The following is a 22,679-nucleotide window of genomic DNA, read 5'->3' on the forward strand; positions in this document are numbered from 1 at the left end:
TTGTTAGGGATGTAGGATGTAGGGGATATACCGAAATGAAACGACTAGCACTAGATAGGGAATCTTGGATTGGAGAGCTGCATCAAACCAGTCAAATGACTGAAGAAAAAAAAATTCTGGTATATTTCTGTTATTTAAAAAATCTGATGTGGACACCACATGACTGTCTTATACGCCTATTAAATTACATATACACATTTATTTTTAAAATGAAAAGTACATAACATTTTATTTCATTAGCAACTTCTGATATCTATTAACTTTTTTTATTGTTGTTATTGAATTATTATTTATTGTAAAATTTTTTTACAATCGGCGGTTGATAATTATAAAATCAATCAATATATTTCAATAAAAAAAAAAAAAACAGGAGATGAAGTCGGATTCGAATCGATGTGCCTTCCCTTTTACAGGATAGGACCAAAAAGTAGTAGGACTGAATTTCTATAGCGCGAACGGAGCAGTGGAGGGGAGTCGGACCACCTGAGCGTGGTAGTAGGGAACCTTCCGAATGGACCGATATTTTTTCCAGTCACCTGCGGGCAAGCGGAGAGTAAGCACATTGATTTCCGTGAACCTCTGTTAACAAGTTTCGACTCGATCCGAGATGGATAAAAATCTCGAGTATCGCTACGCCATCAAATTCTGCGTCAAACTCGGGAAAACCACGAAGGAGACCCTCAGAATGATTAAGAACGCCTACGGGAATGCTGCCATGGGCCGCTCAACAGTGTTAGAGTGGCATAAGATGTTCCGGGATGGGCGGGAGCTCGTCAAAGACGACCAGCGCGCAGGTCGTCCGTCAACTTCCGGGATTGATGAAAATGTGGCCAAAGTGAAGGGGCCCAAAGTTCATACCCCCTGGACAGACTGTAAATGCCAGTTTTTAAATGAACGTGCTTAACAGGTTGCGCAAACGCATCTTCCGCGTGCGGCCAGACATCGCCGGTTCTTGGAAACTTCACCACGACAACGCGACGTGCCATACGGCGCTGCTGCTGAGGGAGTTCTGGCCAAAAACAGGGTTGCCACATTGCCTCACCCCTCTTGCATTCCAGATCTGGCACCGCCGGACTTTCTCTTTCCTCAGCTCAAGCGGTACCTCAAGGGAAACCGATACAGCTCCGTAGAAGACGTCTAAGAAGGCGTGACGGTATCTCTGAAGGGGATCCCGGAAAGCGAGTTCCAGAAGGCGTACGCGCAGTGGGAATCGCGTTATACGCGTTGTGTCGAAGCACAAGGGTGCTATTTCGAGGACTACTAAGGATTTGTACCGATTAATTCAATAAAAAAATTTTAATTAATTCAGTCCTACTACTTTTTGATCCTACCCTGTAAGATCCAAACATTTCATTAATTAAAATTTTATTTGGCTAAAACTCAGGAACCAATGATAATAAGTACCACTTATTATGTATTGTTGAAAAGCTCAATGAGGGCTTATTACTGCAGTAAAGAAAAACTCCAAAATCCAAATGTTTTGGATTTTGAGTTTTTTTGAACACTTTTGGTCCAGTCGGAAGCAATTAAAAGGAAAGGTGTCCAACTAGATGTTACAACAGTCCTAAATCTAAAATTTCAGCATCCTACGGCTAATCGTTTTTGAGTTATGCGAGATACATACGTACGTACAGACGTCACGCCGAAAATGTCAAAATGTATTCAGGGATGGTCAAAATGGATATTTCCGTTGAAATCTGAAAACCGAAATTTTTCGCGATTACAATAGTTCTTCTACTTCGTACAAGAAAGTAAAAAGTATGAAAAGTCGGTACATCCCGGTTACCGAACTTGTGTGTCTTACTTATCACTGTTTACAAAACAGAAATTTAGTTTTCTGAGCTAAAAAGAAAGGTAATTTTGTGCGCGACTCGGAAAGGAATCCTCTACATATTGTGATATTGTCTGGGATGATGTGATGCTTGTATGAATAAATTTCATTGAAGAGTATCTGAAGATGATTCTTGTTAGAAAATGTTGGGAAGATGCTTCAACTTCAAGAGAAGAATGTAGTGGAACTTATCTGAATATAACAAAACTTGTCAACTGGAGGCCTCCAGCTCATTTGCTCGTTGTAAAGTGCGCAATTTCCTAAATCAACAATTTCCAGGCCGTATTTCACAAGCACTGCCGGCTCTATTGGATTGAGCACAGAGAAGCCTGGACCTTCAGCAGCAGGTAACTCATTGTGGAAAATAATCAAGACATATCTCGACATAGGTTCGCAATAATTGAAGAATTATGAAACATTGTAAAGGAAGCCTTTCGAACCGTAACTCCTTAGGTGTTTCGTACGCGTAACATCTGAAAGAGAGATTTTTGTTTTTTTTTTTTTAGGGCGAAAAACGGTTGGACGTTATCATCGCCCGGAAAATAAATAAATAAAAGTAATTAAAGTTGTTGGATAAAATTAAAACTTAAAACTACTATCACAGGAAAAAAAATCCGGAATGGGTGTAAAAGACCCATTCTCGGATAACAAAAACACTAACATGTAACTTAAAACTACGTTAAAAACTATCATATTAAAAATAAATAAAACTTAAAACTAAAAATGGAGATAAAACTTAAAATTATTATGTTTAAAGTCTTACAATTAATATCACAAAAATCTTACAACTAATATCACAGACGAATTTAAAAAACAAAAAAATATGAATATATATATATATATATATATATAAAAAAAAAAATTCCGATAGGGAGTGTAAAAGGCTCGCTACTCGGGTAACAAAAACAATACATATGACTAAAGTAATTAAATTTTTATATTATGTTAAATTTTTTGTATTAACCCTATACTACGCAAAAACAGAAACATCCGGTTTAAAACCTCTTTATCATTACACAAGATACCACGGATGTTTCTGGGTAGTTTAAATTTACGACGCAATGCCGCATAACATATGCAGTCCACGAGTATGTGGCGCACAGTCACGCGGCAGTTGCATCGTGTGCATAGAGGTGCTTGTCCTCTTGTAAACAGGTACTCGTGTGTGACCCTCGTGTGTCCTATCCACAATCGACAGAGAACTACTTCCTCACGCCGGGGTTTTCTGTATGAGGAGTCCCAAGGTAACACAGAATCTTTAATCTGATGGAGTTTATTATTAACGGTAGCCGTTCAGTCACCTTGCTCTTAGTAATTGTTTTACATAGTTAATGAAATCAGAAGTAGCAACTCGGGTGGTGAAAGGAGGCTGGTTACATGCTTCTTTGGCGGCGGAATCTGCATGTTCATTACCTGGAATCCCTACGTGGCTAGGGACCCAGCAAAAACTTAATTCTGTGTTGCGATTATTAAACTCGGCGATTGCGTTGTAAATGAAAGAGAGATGTACAGCTCAGTGCGTTCAGCACTATGATTAGCGTTCATACACTGATCCACTGGGGAAATAATTTGTAAACGGAAATATGTATAAAATGTTCAAAATATGTATTAAGCCCACAAAGTATATTTGTCTCGGGATACGGTAACTTCTCAGATATTTACAGGGCGAATCAAAAGCACGGAAACCCCTAAAAAACTTTAAAACTATTCCGGATAGAATATTGTAACTTTCAGGATCAAGTATTGGTCAACCACTTTACCTTTTGACAAAAATAAAATTTCAAACCCTTCTTTAGGGGTGACCCAGAATATTTGAATATTTTAAATGTTAACACCCTTTGTGTGATACATCATTTGAAAGGTTTCTTTAAGACAAGAAAAATGATATAAATAAAATGTTGGTACGATGTCTGTACCCAAAATGGCGGCGAGATAAAATTTGAATTTTTGATAAAATTATAACGATAATTTAAGGGACTGTTATCGCAAATTAATAGGTTTATAAAATCGTGATTAATTGGATATTATCGAATATATTTATAAAAAAAAAAATATTAAGCTTAACGTTTGCGTATTTATTTATATGTCATTTTAATAAATATTTGAAATGTCCTTCTGTTGTTTGATAGTGTGCCAGTCGATTGTTAAAGGATGATACTTCATTATTCAGTGATTTCCTAGAGATATTTTGTGCTGATTCTCGAATTCTATTTTGTAAATCATTGATATTTTTTTAATTTGTAACAATTTAAATTTATCTTGTAAAATAAATTAAATTTTAATTTAATTCTGTTTAATTTTATCATTTGAACTTACTAAATTTAGTAATTTTCAAAATTTAAACTTTATTCCGCCGCCATTTTGGATACAGATATGTACCAACTTTTTATATAATACAATTGTTTTAAAGTAACCTTTAAAATAATGTATCACACAAAGAGAGTTTCCATTTAAAATGTTTGAGTTAAAACCCCTGGGCCACCCTTCAAGAACGGGTCGAAATTTTATTTCTCGTTAAAAGGTAAAGTTGTTGACCGATACCTTATCATGAAAGTTAAAGTATTCTATTTGGAACGGTGTTAAATTTGTTGAGGGGTTTCTACAATTTTTTTTTTTTTACTCTGTTAAATGCAGAAAATTACTGTAATAAACTATAAAAATATCTACAATAAAATTAATTATTTACTCACCATCATGGAACCGGTCTTTTTCTTTTCTCGGTTACACCCAAAAACTCTGCTCACATTTTTCATTGTCGGCATTAAATTGAACGGTGGGGGTAACGTGTCTCCATCATCGAAATAGGAAATCCACAGTTTACTTCGTGCAAATTTCCATTCGGTATCGGAACGTTCCTGTAATAATTAGACAAAGGATTTCATTAATACATTTTTCGACTCGTTCTTTTAATCTATTAGAATCGTGATAAATCCTTAGCATTATGTTATAACTCATCCTTTTTGTAATTCTTTGATAAACCTGCAAAAAAGGAATGTTTTTAATTTAGTAAATTATCATTATAATTAATTATATACCATTATAGTATGGTGTTCTTGAGTTCTGCCGACCGGCAGGTCCTTTACATTATTTTTTTCATTAATTCCTCTTGCTTGTTCTTGCATTCTCCCTTCTTGTGTCTTTCTATTCTTCCCACCCACATCCGGTACACATAACTAATTGATTATAAGAGGTGTTCTAATATTAATGCAGGATTTAAATTGTGTACCACTTTTCTCCCCAGAGCTAGCAGCGTTCTGCCACGTCATATTTTCTAGTAAAATTCCTTGCGGTTACTCCTTGTGGGGAGCTACGCGATGGAAGAGTGAGTGAAGATCTTTAAAATTAATTGCAAGAAGGGAAAATGTTTCGCCGAGACTGTGCGAAAATTACGTAAATTTTCGGTAGGAAAAGCGCTCCAAATGAGACAACTATGAAAATACTAGATGAAAATTAATAATCGGAGTATCTGAGAAGAAAAGATTAGAAGCTTTTGAAATGTGGTGCTATAGGAGAATGTTAAAAATCAGATGGATGGATAAAATGACATATGAAGAGGTATTGCGGCAAATAGATGCAGAAAGAAGCATTTGGAAAAATATAATTAAAAGAAGAGACAGACTTATAGGCCACATACTAAGGAATCCTGGAATAGTCGCTTTAATATTGGAAGGACAGGTAGAAGGGAAAAATTGTGTAGGCAGGCCACGTTTGGAATATGTAAAACAAATTGTTAGGGATGTAGGATGTAGAGGGTATACTGAAATGAAACGACTAGCACTAGATAGGGAATCTAGGAGAGCTGCATCAAACCAGTCAAATGACTGAAGACAAAAAAAAAGATGAAAATTATAAACAAATACGTTCTGTTAAAGACAAACACAGCCCGACCTAATATCGGCCATTCAGCCGAAAACATCTCTGCTGTAAGCAGTAATGTAGTGGAATACCGTCGGTCACTGCGTCTGGACATTTAAAAAAAAAACACAGTGCAACGGATTTTAACGAAACATCAATATCGGCACCGATTCGAAATTCAAATAACTCACAAACTGAAGCCAGACGATCAATTTTAATGTCGAGAGTTTCTTGATCCGGTGCTGAACAGTTGGATATCGATTTTGCTAAGAAAATCATCTTTAGTGAGGAAGCTTATTTCCACTTTAGAAGGTATGTTAACGAGGAAAATTATTTTATTTGGGCACAGAAAATCCTGGGTCATTAAAGAACGACCTACGCATACTCAACGAGTGACAGTTTTGGTGAATTAATTCTGAAGATGGACAGTTCTTTTTTTAAACGTAAAACCGGAAATACATCGGGGCTGTTGTTTTCTTTTTTTCTGTTTTAGCCTCCGGAACCACCAGAGGATGAAGGAAGATGATATGCATGAATGTAAATGAAGTGTAGTCTTGTACAGTCTCAGTCTGATCGTCCATGAGATGTATAATTAATTGAAACCCAACCACCAAAGATGTCCGGTATCCACGTTCTAACATTCAAATCCGTATAAAAGCAACTGTCTTTACTAGGATTTGAACCTTAGTACTCTCGATTTAAATACATCGTCTGTCAATTTGGAACGTCGTAATAAAATTTGACATTTTGTAGCCTCATTTAGATGGTTTTGACATATGGTTTCACCAAGATGACTCCACCTACCGTACTGCATGACAAATAATCCACTTGCGGTAAAAATGTATTGGGTTAATCTTATCGTACAGAGCTAAGTGAATCGGTTATCGAGATCATTCGCACTCAAATCGCGTGATTTCTTTCTTTGTGACTCCGAATTTATACTGAGAAAAGAAAAACTATTCTTGAATTGAAAGCAGAAATTATGTGAGTTATTAACGGCAGAATTTTATCAAATAATTTCAGAATACCCACATGTCGTGGGAGGACATTTGTGAAATAACCATTTCCACATTTAATGACAATTATCTCTTAGTTATTACATTGATAATGTAATAACTTTGCAAACTAATAAATAAAATAATTATTTTTTTCTGAAATTAAACCTTACATTTATTGTGGGACATTACGTGTGTGTGTGTATATATATATATATATAAAACAATGTTGTTATTGAACTTTACCCTTCTTCGGTTTCTAACTGGACGATCAATCTAATTAATTGTTTCTATTTGATTGCGCTTAACAAATACGTTGTAATAACATCGACTAAATGTGTGCATGCGCGCGCGAACTCGAATCATTTGATGAGTTATTTGATGTTTCTTACTAGGCAATTTGTCATCAAAATAGGCTGTATTTGAAAATCCTTACCTACCGATTGATCTTTTGTCCATGCGTTAGGAGTGATGAGGTAAGCTTAACTCCAGATTTTTAACATCCCTCTACCATTGTTTTTTGAAAAACTCAAAATACTCAAAAAGTTTTGAAATGCGTTTTCCTCTAAATCTATGCATTTTAGAGAAACGTTTTTCAAACAAAAAATGTAGAGGACATTCTCCTCTACAATTAATTTCTTTGAAGTTATGCCGTATAATTTGATATTGAAATACTAGGTGGCGCTGAAGTTGTAAAAAACGTTGTAAACGAGTAGACCGGTTTCGAACACGTGCCCAATTCACATTTTCACACTTTCACAAGCTACAGCTCCAAAATGGTAAGTCATACAAGAAAATTGTTCAAATAAAAGTTGTCTGTTTTTTTGAGATTAACAACTTTTCCAAATGCAATACAGACGAAAAACAATTTTTCCGGTGAAAAAATCGAAAAACACGTTTTTTACAAATTCAGCGCCACCTAGTATTTCAATTTCAAATTATACGGCATAACTTAAAATACATTAATTGTAGATGAGAATATCCTCTACATTTTTTGTTTGAAAAACTTTTCTTTAATATGCATAGATTCAGAGAAAAACACGTTTCAAAACCTTTTTTGAGTTTTTCAAAAATCTCAGGGAGGGGGGTGTTAAAAATCTGGAGTTAAGCTTCCCTCGTCACCCCTAAATATGGAAAATACATCAATCGGTAGGTAAGGATTTTCATATAAAAATACAAATTGACTTTACTATACAGATTTTATTAGTATATCACCAGTAAATACCCGTAAGTTTAATAAATCATTTTTTTTCTAGTAAGATAATATGAATGAGAAAATAGATTAAAATTTTTAAAAAAATGTTTATTACAAAATTTTTTTATCATTTAATAGCTTAACATCGGGGAAAAAGTTTGAATAAAGCGTTGAAGTTAACCTCGGAGAGGAGTTATTTGACTCTCCCTGCCGTCCCTCCTTTCAATAGTCTTTCTCATTTTTTGCTTTTCCTTGATTCCTTAATACAGATTTTAGAAAGTTTGGATTAGGTCGTCTAATATCCTACATAGTCTATATGAAGTAAATGTAAAGTTATGTGAAACTCATAGATAATAGGTGTAATCCGATAAGTAGGGGCTTGCTTACGAACCAATCCGGTGATGTCATTTATAAATATTTTGTTTCCGGGATCTACAGGATAAATCTGAGATCTCTAAGTCATCAATATTCTGCAATAGAATAAATGCAATGTACTTTTAATCGTTTATTTAAATTAATATTTTAATCGTTGAAAATTATGTAATAGACAAATTTTTTGTGTAATTCGACGGTGAAAATCTAAATCAATGTATAAAATAATAATTAAGTATAAATTCTGTGTATACGTACCAAATCACCAATATTAAAGTTATAAAAGTATGACAATGAAAAAAGTGTTCTTGTTGGCTGAAATGTATGCTTAATACTGATATATTTATTAACTGTAATATTGAATGGCTTCTCTTACGTGTTATTATCCGATTTCTATCTTTTCTTTATATATAAGTATAAAAAAACATACACACTTTTTTTTATGGAGTTCTATATATATACAAAATGTGTTGTGCAACCTACGGTTTGTCCATTATTGTTTTTATTTTTCCTCCCAATTTTTTTTCATCAACATTTTTTTGTATCTTTTTCTTTAATTATTCTTTTTTATACATTTTGTTTCTTTCATATAACTTCTTTTCCTTTTTTCTTAATATATGGTATGATTTTTTTAATAAAACATAGAAAAATGAACAAAAAAAAATTAATGTTACATTTAACCAAACATTTATATGCTGTAGAATGAAATAAAGGTAAAAGATAATGCACCAATCTTATTTTATTGTAAAAGGTAGGGGAAGAGAGGTGTGTCACAGTTAAAACAACATTCGATTGCAGTTAACTGTTTTCCCTTAGCAAGGGAAAATACCTTACCGTATTTATATTTTTTTTTGTATAAAAGAGCGAGGATTAACAGCTATGGTAGTTAGCCCGGTAAAAATTGGTAGCGTATGAAAAGATGCCATTCTAGACCCAGGATTCGAACCCTGGATCTCCGCACGAAATGCCGAGAAGCTACCCCGACTCAGCCACGAAACCATATTATTTTTCTGACCATTGGCAAATTGTTAAATTTTATTTTTATAAATTCTAATGTTATTTCTACTACATTTCATTACAAAAGTAATGAAATGTAGTAGAAATAACAAAGATGGACCACTGAATGTGAAAATAGGAGGAGAAAAGATTATGGAGGTAGAAGAATTTTGTTATTTGGGAAGTAGAATTACTAAAGATGGACGAAGCAGGAGCGATATAAAATGCCGAATAGCACAAGCTAAACGAGCCTTCAGTAAGAAATATAAGTTGTTTACATCAAAAATTAATTTAAATGTCAGGAAAAGATTTTTGAAAGTGTATGTTTGGAGTGTCGCTTTATATGGAAGTGAAACTTGGACAATCGGAGAATCTGAGAAGAAAAGGTTAGAAGCTTTTGAAATGCGGTGCTATAGGAGAATGTTAAAAATCAGATGGGTGGATAAAGTGACAAATGAGGAGGTATTGCGGCAAATAGATGAAGAAAGAAGCATTTGGAAAAATATAGTTAAAAGAAGAGACAGACTTATAGGCCACATACTAAGGCATCCTGGAATAGTCGCTTTAATTTTGGAAGGACAGGTAGAAGGGAAAAATTGTGTAGGCAGGCCACGTTTGGAATATGTAAAACAAATTGTTAGGGATGTAGGATGTAGAGGGTATACTGAAATGAAACGACTAGCACTAGATAGGGAATCTTGGAGAGCTGCATCAAACCAGTCAAATGACTGAAGACAAAAAAAAAAAAATTCTAACGTCTTAAGGTCTATTGATAATTCAGAGTGTTGCAATTTCATCCATATTCAATTCATTTATATCAATAAATTTACGACCCTGAAACTAGTCAAAGTGGATTTGGGGATGATCAAAATGGATATTTCCGTTGAAATCTGAAATATTTCGTGATTATTCCTTTACTTTGTACAAGGAAGTAACTCTTGTATACTTGTTACATATGTTAATTTCGACCTTAAGGCATAAAATATTCTTCAGTTTTTATTATTGGATTATTTGGTGAATAATCAAAAATGAAAAAGAAATAATCATACAGCAAAAAGAAAGATAACATGAAGAAACATATCTCAAAAAACGACAAAAAGATGAATATAAACGAGAAGAAAATGTTAAGGACAGGGAAAGAATAAAAAAATTTAGAAAGGTTGATGAGGTAGAAGGAAAAATTTGTGTAGGCAGGCCACGTTTAGAATATGTAAAGCAAATTTATTGGGATGTAGGGGGTATACCAAAATGAAACGACTAGCACTAGATAGGGAATCTTGGAGAGCTGCATCAAACCAGTCAAATGACTGAAGACAAAGAAAAAAAAAAGATGAGTATAAAGGGATAGATTTGAAAACTAGAAAACGTGTAACAAGTTAAGATCAGAAGAATTATTTCGAACCAAAGAGCGACTAAATGATTGGCAACAAAAAACAAATAAATGAAATGATGTTCACCTCCGACGTAGGAAGAATTCAACAGTATTAGAGGAGTAATTAACTAAAAGATAAGAATTTTTTGCAATTTATTAAAGGATCGGGCATGTATGCCTCAGTGTTCTTGTGAGGATCTACTTTTCAGTCACTCTGTAGTTAACTTTCATGTAGATAAAATTAAACAGAAATTCCAGAATAATTAAATAGAATTAAACAAGAAAATCCAAAAATAATACGATTTCAAAATTATAATTTTCAATTAATATTAAATAATCAGCTGTTTCACCAAATTTATTACATATACACATATGTAATGCCTGTTAAATTACATTTACACATTTTTAAAAGTACATTGTAATAAGGATAAAATCAAAACCTAAACCGACAACGATTGTTAACGTCTATATGCCTACAAGCACCCATGATGATGATGAGGTAGAGTGTGTATACGAAGAGATTGATGAAGCAATTAAACACGTAAAAGGAGATGAAAATTTAATAATAGTTGGAGATTGGAATGCAAGCATTGGAAAAGGCAAGGAAGGAAATATAGTGGGTGAATACGGGCTGGGCAAAAGGAATGAAAAAGGGGACCGACTTATAGAATTTTGCACGAAGTATAATTTAGTAATTGCCAACACCCAATTTAAAAATCATAATAGAAGAATATACACTTGGAAAAAGCCAGGCGATACTGGAAGGTATCAGATAGATTATATCATGGTTAAGCAAAGATTTAGAAATTAACTCGATGACTGCATAACTTACCCTGGAGCAGACATTGATAGCGACCATAATTTGGTGATAATGAAATGTAGATTGGGGTTTAAAAACCTGAAGAAAACGCGTCAAATGAATCGGTGGAATTTAGAGAAGCTTGAGGAGGTAAAGAAGAGGAGGTAAAAAAGATTTTTGAGGAGGACATCGCAAGAGGTCTGAGTAAAAAAGATAAAGTAGAAAATGTAGAAGAAGAATGGGAGAATGTTAAAAAGGAAATTCTTAAATCAGCAGAAGCAAACTTAGGCAGAATAAAGAGAACCGGTAGAAAACCTTGGGTTTCAGACGATATATTGCAGCTGATGGATGAACGTAGAAAATATAAGAATGCTAGTGATGAAGAAAGTAAAAGGAACTATCGGCAATTAAGAAATGCTATAAACAGGAAGTGCAAACTGGTGAAAGAAGAGTGGATTAAAGAAAAGTGTTCAGAAGTGGAAAGAGAAATGAACATTGGTAAAATAGACGGAGCATACAGGAAAGTTAAGGAAAATTTTGGGGTACATAAATTAAAATCTAATAATGTGTTAAACAAAGATGGTACACCAATATATAATACAAAAGCTAAAGTCGATAGATGGGTGGAATATATTGAAGAATTATACGGAGGAAATGAATTAGAAAATGGTGTTATAGAGGAAGAAGAGGAAGTTGAGGAGGATGAAATGGGAGAAACAATACTGAGATCTGAATTTAAGAGAGCATTAAAAGATTTAAATTGCAGAAAGGCTCCTGGAATAGACGGAATACCTGTAGAATTACTGCGCAGTGCAGGTGAGGAAGCGATTGATAGATTATACAAACTGGTATGTAATATTTATGAAAATGGGGAATTTCCATCATACTTCAAAAAAAGTGTTATAGTTATGATACCAAAGAAAGCAGGGGCAGATAAATGTGAAGAATACAGAACAATTAGTTTAACTAGTCATGCATCAAAAATCTTAACTAGAATTTTATACAGAAGAATTGAGAGGAGAGTGGAAGAAGTGTTAGGAGAAGACCGATTTGGTTTCAGGAAAAGTATAGGGACAACGGAAGCAATTTTAGGCCTCAGATTAATAGTAGAAGGAAGATTAAAGAAAAACAAACCAACATACTTGGCGTTTATAGACCTAGAAAAGGCAACGTAGACTGGAATAAAATGTTCAGCATTTTAAGAAAATTAGGGTTCAAATACAGAGATAGAAGAACAATTGCTAACATGTACAGGAACCAAACAGCAACAATAACAATTGAAGAACATAAGAAAGAAGCCCTAATAAGAAAGGGAGTCCGACAAGGATGTTCCCTATCTCCGTTACTTTTTAATCTTTACATGGAACTAGCAGTTAATGATGTTAAAGAACAATTTAGATTCGGAGTAACAGTACAAGGTGAAAAGATAATGATGCTACGATTTGCTGATGATATAGTAATTCTAGCCGAGAGTAAAAAGTATTTAGAAGAAACAATGAACGGCATAGATGAAGTCCTACGCAAGAACTATAGCATGAAAATAAACAAGAACAAAACAAAAGTAATGAAATGTAGTAGAAATAACAAAGATGGACCGCTGAATGTGAAAATAGGAGGAGAAAAGATTATGGAGGTAGAAGAATTTTGTTATTTGGGAAGTAAAATTAGTAAAGATGGACGAAGCAGGAGCGATATAAAATGCCGAATAGCACAAGCTAAACGAGCCTTCAGTAAGAAATATAATTTGTTTACATCAAAAATTAATTTAAATGTCAGGAAAAGATTTTTGAAAGTGTATGTTTGGAGTGTCGCTTTATATGGAAGTGAAACTTGGACGATCGGAGTATCTGAGAAGAAAAGATTAGAAGCTTTTGAAATGTGGTGCTATAGGAGAATGTTAAAAATCAGATGGGTGGATAAAGTGACAAATGAAGAGGTATTGCGGCAAATAGATGAAGAAAGAAGCATTTGGAAAAATATAGTTAAAAGAAGAGACAGACTTATAGGCCACATACTAAGGCATCCTGGAATAGTCGCTTTAATATTGGAAGTACAGGTAGAAGGGAAAAATTGTGTAGGCAGGCCACGTTTGGAGTATGTAAAACAAATTGTTGGGGATGTAGCATGTAGAGGGTATACTGAAATGAAACGACTAGCACTAGATAGGGAATCTTGGAGAGCTGCATCAAACCAGTCAAATGACTGAAGACAAAAAAAAAAGTACATAAAATTTTATTTCACTAATAATTTTTTGCATTTTTTTTATCATTGAATTATTATTTAATGTAAAAGTTTTTTTACAATCACGGATTAATAATTGTTAAATCAGTAAATTTAAATTAAAAAAAAGGAAAGTTAAAAAAATAATAAATAATAAAGGTGAAGTCTGATTCGAATCGATCGCAATGTGCCTTTTTTTTAAGATCCAAATAATTCATTAATTAAAATTTTAATTTCGACTGCAATCAAAAAGAGAGGTAGGTGCATAATAGATGTTACAACAGTTCTAAACCCAAAATTTCAACATCCTATGAGTAATTGTTTTTTAGTTATGAGAAGTACATACGTACGCACGTACAGACGTCACACCAAAACTAGTCAAAATGGATATTTACGTTGAAATCTGAAATATTTCGCAATTACAATAATACTACCTTTACTTCGTACAAGGAAGTAATAACCCGTTTGCTTCTGAGGAGATTAATAAAATCAATGATGTCGAAGCTGTCTAAACATTTCTTGATTCCTATAAATCCCTGTTAATGTTTTGAATATCTGATTATGATCATTAAAAACGTATAAAATTAATATTTTTTCAAAAATGTACTTATAAATTTGCCGTTCTACGTGGCGCAGTGGTAGCATCTAGGTCTTTCATCCGGAAATCTCGGGCTCAAATCCCGGTCAGATATGGAATTTTTTATACGCTACAAAATTCCATTTTCATATCTCACAAACGAGTTTCAGGCTTAGTGGTAAATCAAGCAAAAAAAAAAGTGACTGGTTTCGACGTTACGTCTATAAGTACACGTATGTATCTTGTATAACTCATAAACAATTACCCGTAAGATGTTGAAATTTTGGATTTAGGACTGTTGTAACATCTAGTTGTGTACTTCCCCTTTTGATTGCAATCGATTGGGTCAAAAGTGTCCAAAAAATTGGATTTTGGACTTTTTCTTAATTGCAGTAATCAGCCCTCATTGAAAGCTTTTCAACGATGTATGGTAAGGGGTACTTATATTCATTAATTCGAGTTATAGATAAATAAAATTTTAATTAGTGAAATATTTGGTCGTAAAAAGAGAAGGTACATCGATTCGAATCCGACTTAATTTCCTTTTTTTTATCTTTTTTTAAATTTATATATTGATTTATTAATAATTATTAACTTCTGATTGTAAAAAAATTTGTATATTAATACATTTGTAATTTAATAGGGGTACAAGGAAGACATGTGGTGTCCACATCAGATTTTTTTTATTTATGTGAAAGTGGAAAATGGACAATCAAAAATTAAACTTTCCTTTTGTAAAAACTAACCATATACACTGGTAACAGAGATAGTTTCTTTTATGAGCTTCTTTTATCCATTTGTATCCTTTTTATGACAGAATAAAGATAATCGTTAAATTATAATTCTATGTGGTAAGGTAATCGGCCCAATAGATAGATTTGGTATTCTGCCTAGCGATGGTATGATTTGGATTGTACTGTGGAGAGCACAACTCGTTAGTACATGTCTCGTAAATTGTCTTAAACATGTCTTAGTAAATTCGTTAGTACATGTCTCGAGGTGGTCAGGTGTATACTTGTTATGTTGTTATATATCGTTTATCGCATTTATGTCGATATATATGACAAATATACGAGGGTTTTTTTTCAAGTTCCGATCGGTCACGAAATTAAAACCACACTGAAAATAAAAAAAAACTTATTTGTACCAAGTACTTACATAGTTACGCTATTTCTCTACATAGTCGCCACTCCGATTTAGACATTTGTCGTAGCGTGGTACCACCAACTTTCCAATACCATCGTCATAGAACGGAGCCGCCTGTGTTTTCAGCCATGTTTCTGCGCTGGTCTGCAGCTCGATGTCTGTGCCAAAATGTTGTCCTCCTAGCCAGCGTTTCATGTGAGCAAAGAGGTGAAAATCGGATGGAGCCAAGTCCGGGCTGTATGGTGATTGATCAAACACTCCCTAACGAAAACGCTGCAGGAGCTTCTTTGTTACATCTGCAGTGTACGACCGAGCATTGTTATGGAGAAAGACAATGCCTGATAACAACATTCCTCCCCTTATTCTGAATTGCCCTTCGTAAACGTTGAAGAGTCACGTAGTATGAGGCTGCAGTGATGGTCGTGCCACGTTCCATGAATTCCACCAAAAGAACTCCATTCCGGACCCAGAACACAGTACCCATACACTTTCTGTTGGAGAAGGTTCGCTTGAACTTCTTTGGTTTACCGGGAGAATGAGAACGCATCCACTGTTTGGGTTGTTGTTTTTTTTGTTTCTTCAGTTTCGAAATGGACCCGTGTCTCGTCCCCTGTGACAATTTTGTTAAAAAAATCTTCTCCTTCATTGTGGTAGCGCTGGAGAAACGTTAGGGAGGCGTCCATTCTCATTGTTTTGTGATGGTCGGACAGCATCTTGGGAACGTATCTCGCACACAGTTTGCGGTACTGAGGTCTCTCACTCACAATGGTGTAGAGAGCTGACCTTGAAATTTCAGGAAATGAATCACTCATTACAGAAATTGTGAACCGACGATTTTCTCGAATCGCCTCATCCACTCGCTCAATGAGATCATCGGTTGACACTCGCTTCCTTCCCTGACCACCTGCATCATGAACATCTGCATGTTCTGCTTTAAAGTTCCTGTACCATTGTCGCACTTGGCTGTCACTCATTGAAGTTTCACCGTATACATTACTTATTCGTCGATGAATTTCAGCCGCATTACACCTCTCAGCCTGAAGAAATGGAATTACCGCACGCACTTCACACTTGGCGGGAGATGCTATTATCGTAGACATGTTTACGTGCTAGCTGACATGTGTTCAGAACTAAACGAAGTGACACGGCGTGATTGAAGGCCTTACTAGAGACGCTGCGCAATACATATGCGCAAAGGTTTATCCGACTTTTGCGCGGGTTTTTATTTCGCGACCGATCGGACCTTGAAAATAAATAACCGTCGTATATTAATAATATATTTTTACTTTCTTGTAAAACGTAAAGGAAGTATTGTGATCGCGAAAAATTTCAGATTTCAACGGAAATATTCGTTTTGACCATCCCTGAATCCATTTTTATTTGTCTCGGCGTGATGTCTGTACGTACCTATGTATCTCTCATAACTCAAAAATGATTATCAGTAGGATGTTTAAATTTTTTATTAAGGGTTTCATGATTTTTATCTAAAACTAGTTCGAATAGGATTAAATACAATCCATTTCGTTATCTCATACCTGTTCTAATTTGCAATTAATCGCAGATTAAAAATAAGTAAATAAAATTTTAATTTTTTATTTCTGTATGGAGCTTAATTTTTTTCATTTAAACACCTCTTTGAACTGCATTATGCAATCTATAATCTAATGATCTTTTTAATGCGTACATCCTGACCCTCGTAGGGGAGACACTCGTCCTGTGACGATCCCGGTCGCCACACCAACCGCTCCGTTCCTACTCTGATGGGCTTTACCGGAGGTCGCCTTTTAGAACCTCCAAACCTGATAACACAACACAGTAATCAGTTTGTCCTCTATCAGGATGCCACCGATACAACCTCGGCACGCATTTCCATCAGTGTATTTAAGCAACATACTATCGCCTTTGTATGGCCTCTTCGACGACGACCCCGTACCATAACAACCCTCAACTATCTAATTAACCGATTCGCGGTAGCGTGATCTCTGCGCCTTCCTCTAACACCGAAGGTTTCACAGAAAAATTCTTCCTATGTGCAACTTCAATGTGTACAGCTATACAGTGCTTTCTCTTTTATTTACGAGGGTTATTTTTTTTCAAGGTCCGGTCTGAGGGGTGTAATGCGGCTGAAATTCATCGACGAATAAGTAATGTGTACGGTGAAACTTCAATGAGTGACAGCAAAGTACGACAATGGTGCAGGAACTTTATAGCAGGACGTACAGATGTAAAAGAAATTTGAACAGACTGGTTAGTACTCATAGGAGGCTGTTGCTGGGAGTTGTTTCAGCTTACAGGACGGTCTCCTATGAGGCGTTGTGCGTGTTGTCTGGGGTGCCACCAATAGACTTAATGGCCCTAAATAGAGTCGAGAGGGCGCAAGGCCTCGAAGCAAATGAAGCAAAAGATAGACTTAGACATAGATGGCAAAATAGATGGCAGGAGGATGGACCAGCCAGACGCACGAAGGAGCTGATTCCAGATCTTGCACAATGGTTACACAGGGAACATGGTGAGTTAAATTATCATATCACGCAGTTTTTTACAGGTCATGGCAATTTCAATGAGTACCCCCATCGTGTTGGAAGAAGGCCAGGTCCAGAATGTATGTACTGTGAGAGAATTGACAATGCAGAACACACATTTTTCTGCTGCGAGAGGTGGGCAATTAAAAGGAGGAACTGTGGCATAATAGGTATGAGCCCAGCAGAGATCCTAGAGCACATGTTGAGGAGCGAAATAAACTGGAAGAAGGTTACGGAATTTATAGTAGCAGTATTAACAGAGAAGGATATAGATGAAAGGCGACTAGGTTACTAGTGTAGAATAGGGTAGGGTGGACAGCCTCATTGGTGAGAGACGGCACGCTGAGGTGTGTCGTTCTCAATGATCCACTGAGGACTCCAAGGGTTTAGATAGGTTCTGATGAAGAAGAAGAGTAAGAAAAGACCCGGTGCCACGTTACTGCTATTCGAGGTATGTCGTGGTTTCCAAATGGGCAAACAGAAAATCACTCAAAAGAGCTGACACCGGCGAGCCGACCTGCCATGTCGGACGTTCAGCCGGTAGGCGGAGAGGCTGGTTAGAGTTTATCAGACTCTCCCCTGGGTGGCGCAATACCAACCAGTCGGACCGGCCCAGGGGAGTAGAGTAAAAAAAAAGGACCTACAGATGTTCATGATCCAGGCGGTCAGGGAAGGAAGCGACTGTCAACCGATTACCTCGTTGAGCGAGTGGATGAGGCGATTCGAGAAAATCGTCGGTTCACAATTTCTGCATTGAATGATTCGTTTCCTGAAATTTCAAGGTCAGCTCTCTACACCGTTGTGAGTGAGAGAATTCAGTACCGCAAACTGTGTGCGAGATGGGTTGGAAAGTTGGTACCACGTTACGACAAATGTCTAAATCGGAGTGGCGACTATGTAGAGAAATATGTTATGCGTATGCGTATCTATGTTAGTAATTGTTACAAATAAAAAAATGTTTATTTTCACTGTGGTTTTAATTTCGTGACCGATTGGACCTTGAAAAAAATAACCCTGGTATATTATACACTGAAAATATTAGTTTCATTAATTTTCATTTATCGGAACTCCTAGTAGCAACCCTTATATTACTCATCCACTTCGCTAAGCTGGAATAAAAATTTGATAAATTAAAAACATGACATGATTAAATACAAATTTATGCTATTTAATTCTTAAAAATTCTAACGTACAGTATTAAAATAATTACCGAAATAATTTGATATGAGTTTGACATCATAGCGATAAGCATGTTCAGAAGTACAATTATATTTATAACAGAGTATGAACCAAACATCAGTAACGCCCAAAATCTTGTAAATTCTTTTATTCCAGTCATCTCAAATGTTACCAAATCGACTAAACCAAAACTAGCCCAAAAAAGAGATTGTGACGCCTCGAATAAACTGTAAAAATAAAAAAATAATAATTAATAAATAATATAAAGGAATAGTAAAATACAAATTTATGTGTAGGAAATAAAATTTCAGTTTATATTACTATATGAGACCGAACTTGGAAGACCTGTTAACTGAACTATGGAAGACCTTGCCCCACCTTAGAATTACTAAAGATGGACGAAGCAGGAGCGATATAAAATGCCGAATAGCACAAGGTAAACGAGCCTTCAGTAAGAAATATAATTTGTTTACATCAAAAATTAATTTAAATGTCAGGAAAAGATTTTTGAAAGTGTATGTTTGGAGTGTCGCTTTATATGGAAGTGAAACTTGGACGATCGGAGTATCTGAGAAGAAAAGATTAGAAGCTTTTGAAATGTGGTGCTATAGGAGAATGTTAAAAATCAGATGGGTGGATAAAGTGACAAATGAAGAGGCGTTGCGGCAAATAGATGAAGAAAAAAGCATTTGGAAAAATGTAGTTAAAAGAAGAGATAGACTTATAGGCCACATACTAAGGCATCCTGGAATAGTCGCTTTAATATTGGAAGGACAGGTAGAAGGAAAAAACTGTGTAGGCAGGCCACGTTTGGAATATGTAAAACAAATTGTTAGGGATGTAGGATGTAGAGGGTATACTGAAATGAAACGACTAGCACTAGATAGGGAATCTTGGAGAGCTGCATCAAACCAGTCAAATGACTGGTTTAACAAAAAAAAAAAACAAATTTTTTTTTTTGTCTTGGTAAGACAAAAAAAAAAACAAATTAAGGGATTAACTTTTTCAAATCATTTCATAGTAGTAGTTGAATAGCTTTCTTTGAGAGTAATGATGTTCAATGTATACCCAACTCCTACAGTACACAAAATGAAGGTATCGTTATAAAATTTAATCTCTTGAATTTCAATTGGTTTGATTGCCGATGAATTAAAGTATGTTTGATTTTGAAAAGAAAGAAAAAGGAAACCGTTTCACTCATTATGTTCCTTTGTAAACCTTTTATGGAACGTTTGTTAATTTAAGATTATAATACGTTATGAAATTCTTGGAAATTAATTAAGGAGTAAATTTGATGTTGTTATACCAGAAAATCTGAATGTTGAATAATCAGGTTCTACAGCTATATATATATATATATATGTAATCCTATTTTAACACGAGTAGATAAAACAAATAAATAAATTAAAATTTTTTATTATTTATTAACATTACTGTTTTATCGAAATATACGTCTAAATAATAATTCATTGAAACGTCAACTCAATTATATATAAAAATTAAAAAGAACGACTGCACACAAACAAGAAATTCGATACGTAATCAATAGCGTACTGAATGTATGTATCCTTAAATCGGTTTTTTACGCTTTAATTTTTTTATGTTTTAATTATATTTTTAATGTAAAATCGCACGCGTGCGCGTACAGATACGAATGAAGCATTAGTAGTACAAATTAGGTAAACTCAGTTGACTGGATGCGTAATTTACACCCGCTTAAATGATTTCATTGAAAATAATTTTAAACTTAATATCATTGACTGAATTAAGGAGATTTTTTTTCAGCTTGACTTCATGTGTTTAGTTACATCATAATTTCTCCTATTTACTTTTTGTCTTCTATAATTATTTTATTTTGTATTAATTATTTTTTCCTGCTACGCTGGTCGAGTTATGCAATTGAAAGTTTTCAATTCAGTCAATTTAAGCTATTTTGAGGCTCATTCAGCAGGGGAATATTTTTAACGATTAAAATATTCAGTAAAATTGATTTAAAATAAATTTAAATCGAAATTAGAAATCTGATGTGGACACCACATGACTTCCTTGTACAGCTATTAAATTACATATATATATATTTTTTTTCTTTTTTTATTAATTATTATTTATTGCAATTTTTTTTTACAATCAGAAGTTAATAATTATTAATAAATCAATATATTTAAATTTAAAAAAAGTTAAAAAAAAAATGAAATGTAGTCGGAATCTCGCCGATGCTCCTTCCCACTGTAAAATCCAAAGATTTCATAAATTAAAATTTTTTTGGGTTATAACTGGAACCAATGAAAATAAGTACAACTTATAGTACATCTTGAAAAGCTCTCAATGAGGGATTATTACCGCAGTTTAGAAAAAGTCCAAAATCCAAACAATTTTTTTGGATTTAAGGCTTTTTTTTGGTCACTTTTGTTGTACTCGACTGCAATCAAAAGGGGGCGTGCACAACCAGATGTTACAACAGTTCTAAATCCAAAATTTGAACATTCTACGGCTAATCGTGTCCGAGGTTTGCGATATACATACGTACGTACGATCGTAGAGACGTCACGCCGAAACTAGTCATAATGGATTCAGAGATGGTCAAAATCGATATTTCCGTTGAAATTTGAAAATCGAAATTTTTCGTGATTACATTACTTCCTTGCAGAAGTAAAAGACAATATTCGATTTTTTTTTAATCTGGAAGGTCTCCTGTCAGGAGGAGGTTATTAAGATATTTTCATGACTTTTTTTGTTTAAAAAAGAAAATACGTTTTGAGCGTTAAAAATTTTAAAATGCGAAAAAATATTTTTTTTCATTTTCAAAGCTCCCATACTCAAGGAAATTCATTCGTGTAAAATTAATTTAAATAAAACTTTTTACTTTCTTGCAGCAAGTAAAGGAAGTATTGTAATCGCGAAACATTTCGGTTTTCAACATCAGCAGAAATATCCTTTTTGATTATCCCTGAATCCATTTTGCCTAGTTTTGGCGTGACATCTATACATACCTATGTATGTCGCATAATTCAAAAAAGATTAGTCATAGAAAGTTGAAATTTTGGATTTACAACTGTTGCAATATGTAATTGTTCACTTCCGCTTTCGATTGCAATGACTGGACCAAAAGAGTCCAAAAAAGCCCAAATCCAAAACATATGGATTTCGAAGTTTTTCTTAACTGCAGTAATAAACTCTCATTGAGTGCTTTTCAACTATATATCATAAGTGGTAATTATTTTCATTGGTTCCAGTGTTATAACTAAATAAAATTTTAATTAATGAAATATTTGAATCTTACAAGGGGAAGGCACATCGGTTCGAATCCGATATCATCTCATTTTTTTTTTACTTTTTTTTTATTGAAATGTATTGATGTGGTAATAATAATTAATTTCAGATTGTAAATAAATTTTCTAATAAATAATTCAATAATATCAATAAAAATAAATATATATATATGAAAAAATATCAGAAGTTATTAATGAAATAAAATTTTATATACTTTTCATAAAAAAAAAAAATGTATATATGTAATTTAATAAGCAACAAGGAAGTTACGTGGTGACCACATCAGATTTTCTAAAAATACAAAGTTATGTACGCCATAATTCTAAATAATATAAGTTGTATTTTTTTAG

At 34.3% G+C, this 22,679-nt stretch overlaps 1 protein-coding gene across 2 annotated transcripts in view; it reads right to left on the reverse strand.

Annotated features, from left to right (window-relative positions):
* Window positions 1-22,679, reverse strand: part of trp (transient receptor potential) — a 176,601-nt gene that overhangs the window by 16,891 nt on the left and 137,031 nt on the right. For both annotated transcript variants that reach the window (XM_075378421.1, XM_075378420.1), the window contains exons 14-15: window positions 19,091-19,286; window positions 4,522-4,686 (exon numbers count right to left, since the gene is read on the reverse strand). In XM_075378421.1, coding sequence (XP_075234536.1) covers window positions 4,522-4,686; window positions 19,091-19,286 — 361 coding nt within the window. The remainder of the gene's footprint in view (window positions 1-4,521; window positions 4,687-19,090; window positions 19,287-22,679) is intronic.

This window comes from Lycorma delicatula, chromosome 11 (genome assembly GCF_047948215.1).
Source record: "Lycorma delicatula isolate Av1 chromosome 11, ASM4794821v1, whole genome shotgun sequence".
Lineage (NCBI taxonomy): Eukaryota > Metazoa > Arthropoda > Insecta > Hemiptera > Fulgoridae > Lycorma > Lycorma delicatula.